The sequence below is a fragment of the Artibeus jamaicensis genome, unplaced genomic scaffold (assembly GCF_021234435.1).
Source record: "Artibeus jamaicensis isolate MK-2021 breed Jamaican fruit bat unplaced genomic scaffold, CSHL_Jam_final contig_1819, whole genome shotgun sequence".
In the NCBI taxonomy this organism is placed as follows: Eukaryota; Metazoa; Chordata; class Mammalia; order Chiroptera; family Phyllostomidae; genus Artibeus; species Artibeus jamaicensis.
The window spans coordinates 106,889-119,768 of record NW_026521360.1 but is presented as its reverse complement, the minus strand read 5'-3'; the positions used below and the strand labels follow the sequence as shown (position 1 = coordinate 119,768).

The 12,880-nt window shown below is 39.1% G+C and overlaps 1 protein-coding gene across 5 annotated transcripts in view; it reads right to left on the bottom strand.

The window, feature by feature from the left end:
* TMTC4 (transmembrane O-mannosyltransferase targeting cadherins 4) overlaps window positions 1–12,880 on the bottom strand; it is a 90,431-nt gene that overhangs the window by 18,058 nt on the left and 59,493 nt on the right. For all 5 annotated transcript variants that reach the window (XM_037143360.2, XM_037143359.2, XM_037143361.2 and 2 more), the window contains 3 exons: window positions 10,914–10,993; window positions 10,636–10,743; window positions 10,388–10,529 (listed from right to left, as the gene is read on the bottom strand). In XM_037143360.2, coding sequence (XP_036999255.2) covers window positions 10,388–10,529; window positions 10,636–10,743; window positions 10,914–10,993 — 330 coding nt within the window. The remainder of the gene's footprint in view (window positions 1–10,387; window positions 10,530–10,635; window positions 10,744–10,913; window positions 10,994–12,880) is intronic.

Genomic DNA, 12,880 nt, shown 5'->3' with positions numbered 1-12,880 from the left:
ACAGAATCCATTTCACCATCATTTATCAATATATGTTTTCAAATTTTAAGGTTATTGGACTTATTATAAAACTGCTGCTAGAATATTTATCTGAACAAAGAAACTACTAAAAAAAGAAAATCACAGCAATCATATCTTTATATTCAGTTAATAACTAAAAAAAAGAAAGTTACTACGTAATTATTTTCTACTTCCATCAAATAATCTCAAAACTATTTCAGATAAATCACATACCCTCCTGATCTTTCCTTTGTGGGAAGAACAGTGATCCACAAGAACACCCTGGGGTGTAGGGAGCTGTCCCTGGAGGAAGGAGAAGATGGAAGCTCAGACATCACATGACGGAAATTCAAGATGGAAGTAGAGATTGGTGGCTGAGATTCTCGAGGGACATCTCTGATGTGAGAGTTTCCCCTGAGAAGCATGGGGTTTCAAATCTAATCCAGTATCCCCAGCTCAAAGCACTAGAGCCAGGGAGAAGATAACATCTTGCTGTGAAAATCAGAAGGCATTTTCTCTGTCAGGGAGAGATGGAAGTTTGTTGGAGACACAGGTAACTTCTCAAAGGCCAATGCACAAAAATCTCATTCTCAGCCACTCACCTGGGCTCAGGTGGAGGAAGAGTGAAACAGATTAGAGTCACACAAGATAAGACCCGGTTTGTGGCTCTAGGGAGAGAGCTGAAGGGGCAGCCACCAGAATTCTTGTGCTAAGTCACTGTCCCAAACTGCAGATGCCATCTTTTTTTGGTGGAGCATGTCCCTCCATATGGCATCAGTGTGGGGGTAAACAATAGCTTCACCTTACGGACTCCTTATAGCTCTACCCTGCAGAGATTGGGCACTGCTGAGGAGTCAGTTGCCTAGGTTGGTGTGTAGACATCTGGGCATACTCAGAAGGTGTCAGTAACTGAGTTGTGTGGCTTTAGGGTGGGGGCCATTCCCCCACTCTCCCATGAACCTGACTGGTGCCTCTACCTCATGGGAGATCTGCTAGCTCCATTCTCCTGGCTCCAAGGGCCCTATCCTCTTGACTTCTAGTGGCTCTACCCTGCCAAGGTGTGGGGAAAATCTGAGACAGACTGAGTTCTGTGGCTCTAGGGCAGGGCCATTTTCATTTGCATGCATGAGCAGTGCAGAGCTCTCTCTTCTCCTGGAGAAATCTGTTTGGACCTGATAAACTCTCCTGGCCTCATCCTGGTGACTCCCTGAAATCCCACCCTACCACAAAGGTGTGTAGACACCCAGTAAGTGGCAGCTAGACTAGGTATACCTTGGGACATTTGCTGAGTGGCCTAAGACCCTGCATCGGCTCTGAGTTTGAACCTGGACCAATGTGGTGAATACCAACTGCCCATACCTAGTAACTCACTGAAAACCTACCTCATGCAACTTGGGTACCACCAAAGGCTCTTTCAGTGGCTTAGACTAACAGGCAGTTGACAGGCAGAGGCAGGAGGAGGTAGATCTTGGGGTGCCCTGGCACTTTTGTTGACCTGCCTCTATGCCCAGTGCTAGGAAAAGCTAGCCAGGCCCAGCAGAGACAGCCACAAACTGTGGATCACTTTGTAGCTCCAAACAGGCTGCCCAGGGCCAGCTGCAGGCAGTATCTGATATTGGACTGCACCAGAATACCACCCAAGAGGCCCCCAAACCAACACACACAATGGCTAGCTTCAGACAACATGAGAGCAGGACCCAATTAGCTTCACAAGTAACGTATCCCAAAGCAGATCTTGGCAGGCACCAGACTCTGCCAGGGTGAATTCCAATTCATATAGTCAGCACCGACATGGTAGCTTGTGTGCCAAGGTACAGGTCAATCCTCACAGTAAGCCAGCCAGAGGGTCAACGTCATGCACAAACAGGCCAATAGAAATGAAGACTCAATTACAATATGAGGGCCCACATAACCCACACAAGAGACATTCCTGGAGCACCCAGCTCAAATGATCAAGGAGACTGTACCACTGGTCCCAAAGGACACCTACCATATAAGGCCACCAAACCAAGACTGGGAATCATAGCACACTTACCTAATACATAGAAACAGAAAGAGACAGCCAAAATGGAGAGACAAAGAAATATGCCCCAAGTGAAAGAAAAAAAGAAATCTCTAAAAAAGGAATTAATGAAAGAGAGGAAAGCAATTTACCAGATATAGAATTAAAAAAATGGTTATAAGAATGCTCAAGGAACTAAAGACCACAACAAAGAAATAACAAGCATAAAAGGACATCGAAACCATAAAAAGAATCAGTAAAAAATAAAGAACAGAACATCTAAAATGAACACACTAGAAGGGATAGGTTGGATGAAGCAATGATTTGGAAAACAAGGTAGCAGAAAACACCCAATCGGTGCAGTAAAAAGAAAAAAAAGAGTTAAAGAAAAATGAGGCTAGTTTAAGAGACCTTTAGGACAACACGAAACATAACAATATCTGCATTGCAAAGGTACCAGAAAAAGAAGAGAGCAAGAGACTGAGGACCTATTTGAAGACATAATGACTAAAAACTATCCTAACCTTATGAAGGAAAAAGGTACAAAAGTCCAGGAAGCACAGAGAGTCCCAAAAAGATAAACCCAAAGAGGCCCGAAATAAGACACATCATAAATAAAATGAAAAAGTTTAAGGACAAGGAGAGAATCTTAAATGTAGCAAGAGAAAGACAGTTAATTACCTATAAGGGAGTTCCCATAATACTGTCAGCAAACTTCTCAAACGAAACATTTCAAGTCAGAAACTACTAGCAAGAAATATTCAAAGTGATGAAAATCAAGGACCTACAAATAAGACTACTTTACCCAGAAAGGTTACCATTTAAAATTAAAGGAGAAATACAGAGTTTCTCACATAGGAAAAAGCTTAAAAACTTCATTACCACCAAACCAGTATTACAGAGATGTTAAAGGGTCCTATTTAAAAAAGAAGAAGGAGGAGAAGTGAGAGCAGGTGGGGGAGAAGAGGAGGAAGGGGAGAAGAAGAAAATACAGAGGAACATAATTAAAAGAATAAAATGTCAATAAATGCATACATGTCAATAATCACTTTATTTTCAGAAAGAAAAGAAGGGAGAGAGAGAGAGAGAGAGGGAGGAAAAACCAATGAGTGAGAGAACCACTGATTGGTTGCCTCCTGCACACTCCCAACTGGAAACCTGGCCTGAAACCCAGGCATGTACCCTAACTGGGAATTGAGCTGGTGACCTTTTGGTTCGCAGGCTGATGCTTAATCCACTGAGCCACAGCAGCCAAGACTCAATAATCACTTTAAATGTAAATGGCTTATAAGCTCCAATCAAAAGACATATGGTAGCTAAATGGATAAGAAAACAAGACCCATACATATGTTGTCTATAAGAGATTCACCTCAGAAAGAAAGATACAAACTAGAAGTAAAGGAATCATAAAAGACTTCATGCAAATGAAAATAAAAAAATCCTAGGGTAGCAACACTAATATCTGACAAAATAGACTTTAAAAACAAAGATTATACTTAACAGACAAAGAAGGACACTATATAATGATAAATGGAACAATCCAACTAGAGGAGATAAGCCTTGTAAACATTTATGCATCCAACATAGGAACACCTAAATATGGAAAGCAAATCCTGATGAACATAAAGGGAGATATCAACAGTAATGCAGTCACAGTAGGAGTTTTTAACACCCCACTCACATCAACGAATAGATCTTCCTGAGGAAATCCACAAGAAGACAGTGGTCTTAAATGACACACTAGATCAGATGGATTTAATTGGTATCTGAGCATTTCATCCCAAAGCAGCAGAATACCAGAATATACTTTCTTTTCAAGTGCACATGGAACTCATTCTAGGATAAACCACATGTTAGGCCACAAAACAGGTCTCAAAAAATTTAAGAAGACTGAAAACATATCATGCATATTTGCTGACCACAATGCTATGAAACTAGAAATCAATCACAAGAAAAAAACTGAAAAACATAAAGTTGTGGGGTATAGATAAGATGTTACTAAACAGTGAGTAGGTTAACAATGAGATCAAGGAAGAAATCAAAAGGCACCTCAAAACAAACAAAAATGAGAATACAAAAACCCAAAATCTAATGGAAAAGTAGTCCTAAGAGAGAAATTCATAGCATTACAGAGTTACCACAAGAAACAAAAAAAATCTCAAATAATTGACAAAACTTTAATACCTGAAACCTATATAATTTTTTGAATTTTCAAAAAATTTTTAATTTTTTAATTTTAATTTTATTTAGTTATTTTTAAGTACAGTTTTTTGTCTATTTCTCCCATCCCAGCACTCCCCCCCATGCTCCCCACCTCCCTCCCATTTCTACCCCCCAGAGTTCTCGTCCCTGTGTCCTTTCTATTTGATCCTCCGAATCTCTCCCATTTTTTCCCCTTAAATTCCCTTCCCTCTCCCCTCTGGTCACTGTCCCCCTGTTCTCTATTTTGGTATCTTTGTTTTTATTCTGCTTGCTTGTCTGTTTTGTTGTTTAGCTTCCTGTTAAAGGTGAGATCATATGATATTTGTCTTTCAACACCTGGCCTATTTCACTCAGCATAATGCTTTCCAGTTCCATCCATGTTGTTGCAAAGGGTAGTAGTTCCTTCTTTCTCCCTGCTGCATAGAATTCCATTGTGTATATGTACCACAATTTTTTGATCCATTCATTTACTGATGGGCACCTAGGTTGCTTCCAAATATTGGCTATTGTAAATTGTGCTGCTATGAACATTGTAGTGCATAGATTCTTTGAAATTGATGTTTTAGGATTCTTAGGATATAATGCTAGCAGTGAAATTGCTGGGTCAAAAGGCAGGTCGATTTTCATTTTTCTGAGAAAATTCCATACTGTTTTCCATAATGGTTGCACCAGTCTGCAATCCCACCAACAGTGAACTAAGGACCCCTTTTCCCCACACCCTCTCCAACATTTGTTGTTTGTTGCTTTGTTTATGATAGCTATCCTGACCGGTGTAAAGTGGTATCTCATTGTGGTTTTAATCTGCATCTCTCTGATAGCTAACTATATTGAGCATCTCAGGATGTGTCTTTGGATGTTCTGGATGTCCTCCTTGGAGAAGTTGTCTGTTCAAGTCCTTTTCCCATTTTTTAATTGGGTTGGTTGTCTTTTAGAGTGGAGTCATGTAAGTTCTTTGTATATTTTGGAGATTAAACCTTTGTCTGAGGTATCATTGGCAAATATGTTTTCCCATATAGCTGGTTGTCTTTTTAATTTAATACTGTTTTCTTTAGCCACGCAGACGCTTTTTATTTTGATGAGATCCCATTTGTTTATTCTTTCCTTTATATTCCTTGCTCTGGGGGACATATTAGTAAAAATGTTGCTGCGTGAAATATCTGAGATTTTCTTGCCAATGTTCTCCTCTAGGACTTTAATGGTTTCAAAGCTTATATTTAAGTCTTTTATCCACCTTGAATTTTTTGGTGTATGGTGTAAGTCTGTGCTCAAGTTTCATTGTTTTGCACGTAGCTGTCCAGTTCTCCCAACACCATTTGCTGAAGAGGCTATCTTTTCTCCATTTTATGTTATTGCCCTCTTTGCTGAATATTAATTGACTGTAGAGAGTTGGGTTGATTTCTGGGTTCTCCGTTCTGTTCCATTGGTCTATGTGCTTGTTTTTATGCCAGTACCAAGCTGTTTTGATTACAGTAGCCTTGTAATACAGTTTGATATCAGGTATTGTAATCCCTCCTACTTTGTTCTTCTTTCTCAAAAGTGCAGCTGCTATTCCGGGTCGTTTATGGTTCCATATAAATTTTTGAAGTGTTTGTTCTATGTCTGTGAAATATGCCATTGGTACTTTAATAGGTATTGCATTGAATCTGTAAATTGCTTTGGGTAGTATGGACATTTTGATGATATTAATGCTTCCAATCCATGAACACGGTATATGTTTCCATTTGTGTCTTCCCTGATTTCTTTCTTCAGGGCTCTGTAGATTTCTGCACACAGGTCTTTTACCCCCTTGGTTAGGTTTATTCCCAGATATTTTATTTTTCTTTTTGCTATATCGAATGGGATTTTTTCCTTGATTTCTGCTTCTGCTGATTCATTGTTAGTATATAAAAATGCCTTTGATTTCCGGATGTTGACTTTGTAACCCGCTGTTTTGCCAAATTCATTAATTAGTTCGAGCAGTTTTGGGATAGAGTCTATAGGATTTTCCATGTACACAATCATGTCATCTGCAAACAGTGACAGTTTTGTTTCCTCCTTTCCTATTTGGATGCCTTTTATTTCCTTTTCTTGCCTGATCGCTGTGGCTAAAACTTCCAATACTATATTGAATAGAAGTGGTGAAAGTGAACATCCTTGTCTTGTTCCTTATCTTAGTGGAAAAGCTTTTAGTTTTTGTCCATTAAGTATGATGTTGGCTGTAGGTCTCTCATATATGGCCTTTATTATCTTGAGGAATGCTCCCTCTATTCCCACTTTGCTGAATGTTTTTATCATAAATGGGTGTCGTACCTTATCAAAAGCTTTTTCCGAGTCTATTGATATGATCATGTAATTTTTGTCTTTGCTTTTGTTTATGTGATGTATTACATTTACTGATTTGCAAATATTGAACTATCCTTGCATCCCTGGGATGAATCCCACTTGGTCACGGTGTATGATCTTTTTGATATATTGTTGGATGCGATTTGCCAATATTTTGTTGAGGATTTTAGCATCTATGTTCATCAGTGATATTGGCCTGAAGTTTTCTTTCTTTGTTGTGTCTCTATCTGATTTTGGAATTAAGATGATGCTGGCTTCATAAAAATAATTTGGGAGTTTTCCATCCTTCTGGATTTTTTGGAATAGTCTGTGAAGAATAGGGGTTAGCTCTTCCTTAAATGCTTTGTAGAATTCTCCTGTGAACCCATCTGGTCCAGGGCTTTTGTGTGATGGGAGATTTTTTTATTACTGCTTCAATTTCTTTTGCTGTTATTGGTGTGTTTAGATTTTCTGCCTCTTTTTCATTGAGTTTTGGAGATTGTATTTTTCTAGAAATGTGTCCATTTCCCCTAGGTTTTCAAATTTCTTGGCATACAGTTCTTCATAGCAATTACTTACAATCCCTTCTATTTCTGTGGTATCAGTTGTAATCTCTCCTCTTTCATTTCTGATTGTGTTTATTTGTGTCCTCTCTCTTCTTTTCTTGATGAGCCTACTTAAAGATTTATCTTCTCAAAGAACAAACTCCTGGATTCATTGATCCTTAGAATTGTGCATTTAGTTTCTATGTCATTTAATTCTGTTCTAATCTTGGTTATTTCCTTCCTTCTGCTTGCTCTGGGATGTCTTTGTTGTTGTTCCTCGAGTTCTTGCAGGCGTAGGGTTAGGTTGTTTGTTTCAAATGTTTCTATCTTCTTTAGGTAGGCCTGTATTGCTATAAACTTCCCTCTCAGGACTGCCTTGGAAGTGTCCCATAAGTTTTTGGTTGTTGTGAGATCATTTTCATTTGTTTCCAGAAACTTTTTGATATCTTCCCTAATTTCATTCTTGACCCATTTGTTGTTTAATAGCATACCATTCAGTCTCCATAATTTTGAGTGCTTTGGGTTTTTTCCTTTGGGGTTGGTTTCCAATTTCAGTCCCTTGTGGTCAGAGAAAATGCTTAGTATGATTTCAATTTTCTTGAATTTGTTGAGGCTCATTTTGTGTCCTATCATGTGGTCTATCTTTGAAAATGTTCCATGTGCATTTGAAAAGAATGTGTATTTAGCTTCTTTGGGATGAAGGGCTCTATATATATCAGTTAAGTCCATTTCATCTAGGGTGTTGTTTAATGCTGCAATATCTTTGTTGATATTTTGTTTGGAAGATCTGTCCATTTTTGATAGTGGGGTGTTAAAATCCCCTTCTATAATTGTGTTGCTGTCAATATCTTTCTTGAAGTCCTCTAAGATTTTCTTAATATATTTGGGTGCCCCTATGTTTGGTGCATATATATTTACGATGTTAATGTCTTCTTGGTGGATTCTTCCCTTGAGTATAATGAAATGACCTTCTGGTCTCTCTTTATGGCCCTTTTTTTGAAGTCTATTTTGTCCGATATGAAAATTGCTACCCCAGCTTTTTTTTCTTGTCCATTTGCTTGGAAAATTTGTTCCCAGCCTTTCACTTTTAGTCTGTGATGGTCTTTTGTCCTGAGGTGAGTCTCTTGTAGGCAGCATATGTGTGGGTCATGCTTTCTTATCCATTGAGCTATTCTGTGTCTTTTGATTGGAGCATTTAATCCATTTACATTTAAGGTTATTATTGATCGGTACTTATTCATTGCCATTTTTGTACCTGTGTTCCTCTCTGTCTGTCTCTTTTCCTTCCTTTCCTTAAAGCAGTCCTTTCAGTATTTCTTGTAATGCTGGCTTGGTGGCAGCATATTGTTTTAGACTTCTTTTGTCTTAGAAGCTCTTTATTTGGCCTTCTATCTTGATTGAGAGCCTTGCTGGGTAAAGTAGCCTTGGTTGTAGGCCTCTGGTTCTCATTACTTGGAATATTTCCTCCCATTCTCTTCTTGCTTGGAGTGTTTCTATTGAGAAGTCAGTAGCTAATCTTATTGGGGCTCCCTTGTATGTTACTTCTTTTTTCTCCCTTGCTGCCTTTAAGATTCTCTCTTTGTCTTGGAATTTTGCCATTTTGATGATGATGTGTCTTGAAGTGGGCCTCCTTGGGTTCCTCTTGATTGGGATTCCGTGTGATTCCTGGATTTCTGTGACTTTTTCTCTCATCAAATTAGGGAAATTTTCTCTCATTTCTCTTTCAAATACGTTTTCTATCCCTTGTTCTTCTTCTTCTCCTTCTGGTATTCCTATTATTCGGATATTATTACTTTTCATATTGTCTTGCATTTCTCTTAATCCCTCTTCATTCTTTCTGAGCTTCTTTTCATTTTCTTGCTCTTTCTGTGAGATGCTTTCTTCTTTGTCCTCCAACTCGCTAATCCGATCCTCCACCTCATCTATCCTACTTTTGAAACTATCTACTGTGTTCTTCAATTTGGAAATTGTATTCTTCATTTCCTCTTGTCCCTTGCTGATAGTTTCTATTTCCTTTTTCATGTTGATGTAGTTTGCAGAGAGATCATTGTAGTTCCCCTGTAGTTTCTGATAGCTTGTTGTGAGCTCTTTGAACTTCGTAATAACCAGTGCTTTGAATTCACTATCTGATAGTTGATTAGCCTCTATTTCATCTAACATTCTTTCTGAAGTTTCTGCTTTTTCTTTCATTTGGGGATGGTTTCTTTGTCTTCCCATTGTTTGAGACTCTTCTTGTTAGTCTCAGCTTCTAAAATGGATCTGTTCTGACTCCCTGGGTTTATGTTGTGAACTTCTGTGGTATGTTACCTGTAAAGTTCAGTGGTGCAGACTCCTTCAGGTATCTTGATGTTGTCCATCTCTACCTACTCTCACGCTGGTCCTCGCGCTGGTTCCTGTGCTGGTCACCTACCACTGCTGAGTATCCTGGCTCCTGTAGCCAACTCCTCCAGCACCTAGGCCCGTTGCTACCGCAGTGGCACAGGGGTTGTGGTGACCCAGCTCCCGTAGCTGACTCCCTGGCACCCAGTCCCGTGCTATGGCAGCGGCACAGGAGCCGAGAATGTCCCGGCTCCTGTAGCTGACTCCTCTGGAGTCCAGGTCCATCACAGGGGCTTGGAGTGTCCAGCCTCTGTACCTGACTCCCCGGCTCCCAGGGCCACTGCTATGGCGGTGGCACAGGGGCCGTGTGTGTCCCAGCTCCTGTAGCTGATTCTGCTGCTGTCTGGTGTTTCAGTGTCGGACACAATCTCTGGTCTTTCAATTTCATAAATGCTGGGTAACCGATGGTTTATTGTGCTGTTACTCTATAGATCTACTAGGATTTTCACCCACGAGTACAGGAGCTAGAATCCGCTCCGTCTTACTCCATTGCCATCTTCCCAGCATCCCCCTATATAATTTTATTAACCAATGTCACCCTAATACACCGAATGAATATTTTTTAAAAATCACATTATAGGGTTTTAAAAAAATTCTCAGTATTATTTGTGCTTTAAAAACAGAGAAACTAATGTTCATCAGGAAGTTACCTGTTTGAGTGCTGTTTTTAGGGCGCAATGGACTTTAAAAAGTCTAATTTATTACTTGGTTTGACCTATTGCCTTTGTGCTCTCTTAAGCTTGGCTAATTTGTGTTAGGTGGCTCTCTAACTAGAACTTAAAAAAAAAGTTAAATATAAGGAAATCAAATAGCTACCTTCAAATGAGATAAACCTAGGTGAAAGAACTTTATAAGATGGCAAACGCTAGTAATGGTGTTACTACCTACATTTTATTATAAATAAATTTAAAAAAAAAACAAGCTTTTATTCTATAGCCACAGGCCACCTTATACTTACTAAACGCCCAAGGTTGTAGTAACAATCTGGGTATTTCCGTCTGTGTTTGATTGCTGTTCGGTAACTTCTCTCAGCAGCTTCAAACCGTTTCAGGCTATTCTGCACTATGCCTAAATTCATCCATGCAGCAGCAAAGTCTGGCCTGGATGAGCATTTTTAAAAGGTAAACAAGAAAGAGAAAGGCTTAGACCCCCAAAGGCAGGAGCTCATTTCTTTGCCCCCAAGATAATTAGAAGAATAATACTTACTGTATTTGTACAGCCAAAGACAGCAGCTCCTCTGCTTCCTGTAGCTCGTTCCTTTCTTTTAAAATATTTCCAAGATTATTCATGGCATGAACATACTTGGGATTTAATCTAAAAGTGGGGAGAAATACCAAGCCACCTGTTGATGCCCAGTATTTTTCACTAAATTCTTAGGAATTGGCAAAGATATTTTATAGTTGGGATCTTTAAAGGGATTCATTTTTAACCCTAGAAGGTTAAAATAAGCCATGTATATAAGTGAGACAAGATGCCCTCAGTACCTCACAGCTTCCCGGTAATATCTGATGGCAGCTGTTTGATTGCCTTTATCAGCCAGGTTTTTGCCAACATTGTAATGAACCTGAAAAAGAGATTTAAAAACTTGGTCATTAGCTGATGGACTTCTTTCTTTAGAGCTGGGACACCTATCATTATCATCTAACTGAAAACAAAAGATAATGGTATTTAAAAGAAAAAACCACCCACCCACCCACCAAAACTTTAGCTAAAATCCTACAGATACTCAGTCAGGGGCTTGCTTGTGCTTTAATCACTCTAAGAAAAGAGTTGAATAAAGGGAGGTAATAAGCAGCCGATACCACTAAAGTGTAAGAGAAAGATATTTAATCAAAGAACTAACCAGACAAAAATGGGAACTTAGGAAGCTGGGCTGGTTTTATGGCTAAACAAACCCTTGATTCCTCCTCCTCTCACATACCCATCCCCCATTAGGATGACCATCATTCTACTTTCTATGAATTTGACAATTCTAGGTACCTCAATAAGTGATATCGCATAGTATTTGTATTCTTATGTCTGACTTATTTCACTTAGCATAATGTCCTCAAAGACCATCCATGTACTCGTCAGAATTTCTTTCCTTTTTAAAAACTGGATAATATTCCACTGGTATATTCATACCACATTTTCTTTATCCACTCATCTATTGGACACTTAGGTTGTTTTAATCTTTTGGCTACTGTGACTAATGCTGCTATGAGACTCTGTTTCCAATTTTTGACTCATAGATAGAAACCTACTGGAATTATCAGGATATCTTAATGTGAGGGCACTGGGGTGGCCAACTTTATATATATATATATATAATATGGGAAAAGTAGATTTCTGGTTATAAATATGCAGTTTATTGTTTTATAATTATTTGCTAATTATTGTATTATTTTCCATATAAAGAACTGTAAATCTACTTTTGCCCCACCCTGTATATTTCTGAAGAACTAAAATGGTTAATTTTATGCTATGAGAATTTTACCTCAATTTTTTAAAGAGAATTTTTAATGACTTAATGGTAAAGTGGACTACAAGAAACAGGACTCACAGTTGGACACCTACTGGAAATTCTCAGAATATCTTAATGTCAAGGTACTAGGGTAGCCAACTTATGGTATGTTCCCAAGAGTATATGGGCTCCAAATAAATTACAAGGAAAGGAGCTGGGGCCTAAATCAAGGCCAGGGAAGCAGAACTGCACAGAATCATGAGGACTATTATCCAAAGTATTTATTGATCATCATAAGATTCTTTTGGAGGCTATAATGTAATAAGGGTCAATAGCAATCTCAGAAGAGATGATACTATAGAAATTAATTGAATGAGGTGTATTAAATTGTTAATAACAATAGCAGAAACACCAGCGGCAGGCAGGTACTGAGAGAGGGCATGAGCCAGGTGCAGGGATCCACACTGAACATGTGTAGTCTCTTCTCTTCACAGCATCCCTAACAGGTAGCTGCTATCACCCTCCCTTCTGAGTTGAGGGACTGCTTATGTGTTGTTAAGCATCTTACTCAAGGTTCTGGTGCTGGATTTAAATACAGGACTCAAAGACTATGCTCTGACTTACTGTATCACAACTCATTTATTAGGGGGCTGTGTAAAGATGAAGCTGACTACTCAAGGTGATTTCTAGAGCCACTCACTTATACCATCTATTCTATTCTTAAAGTAAAATAAAGTTTCTTTTTGTGTGTTAAGGGCTGAATTGAGTCACCTGCCCCAAATTCTTATGTTGAAGCTCTAGACTCCAGCAGTTCAGAATGTAACTGTATTTGGAGATAGAGTCTTTAAAGAAGTCATTAAATTTGCCCTGGCTGGTGTGGCTCAGTGGATTGAGCACTGGCCTGCAAACCAGTGGGTCGCTGGTTCGATTGCCAGTCAGGGCACATTCCTGGGTTGCAGACCAGGTCAAATCCCCAGTAGGGGGTAGTGTGAGAGGCAACTAACATTA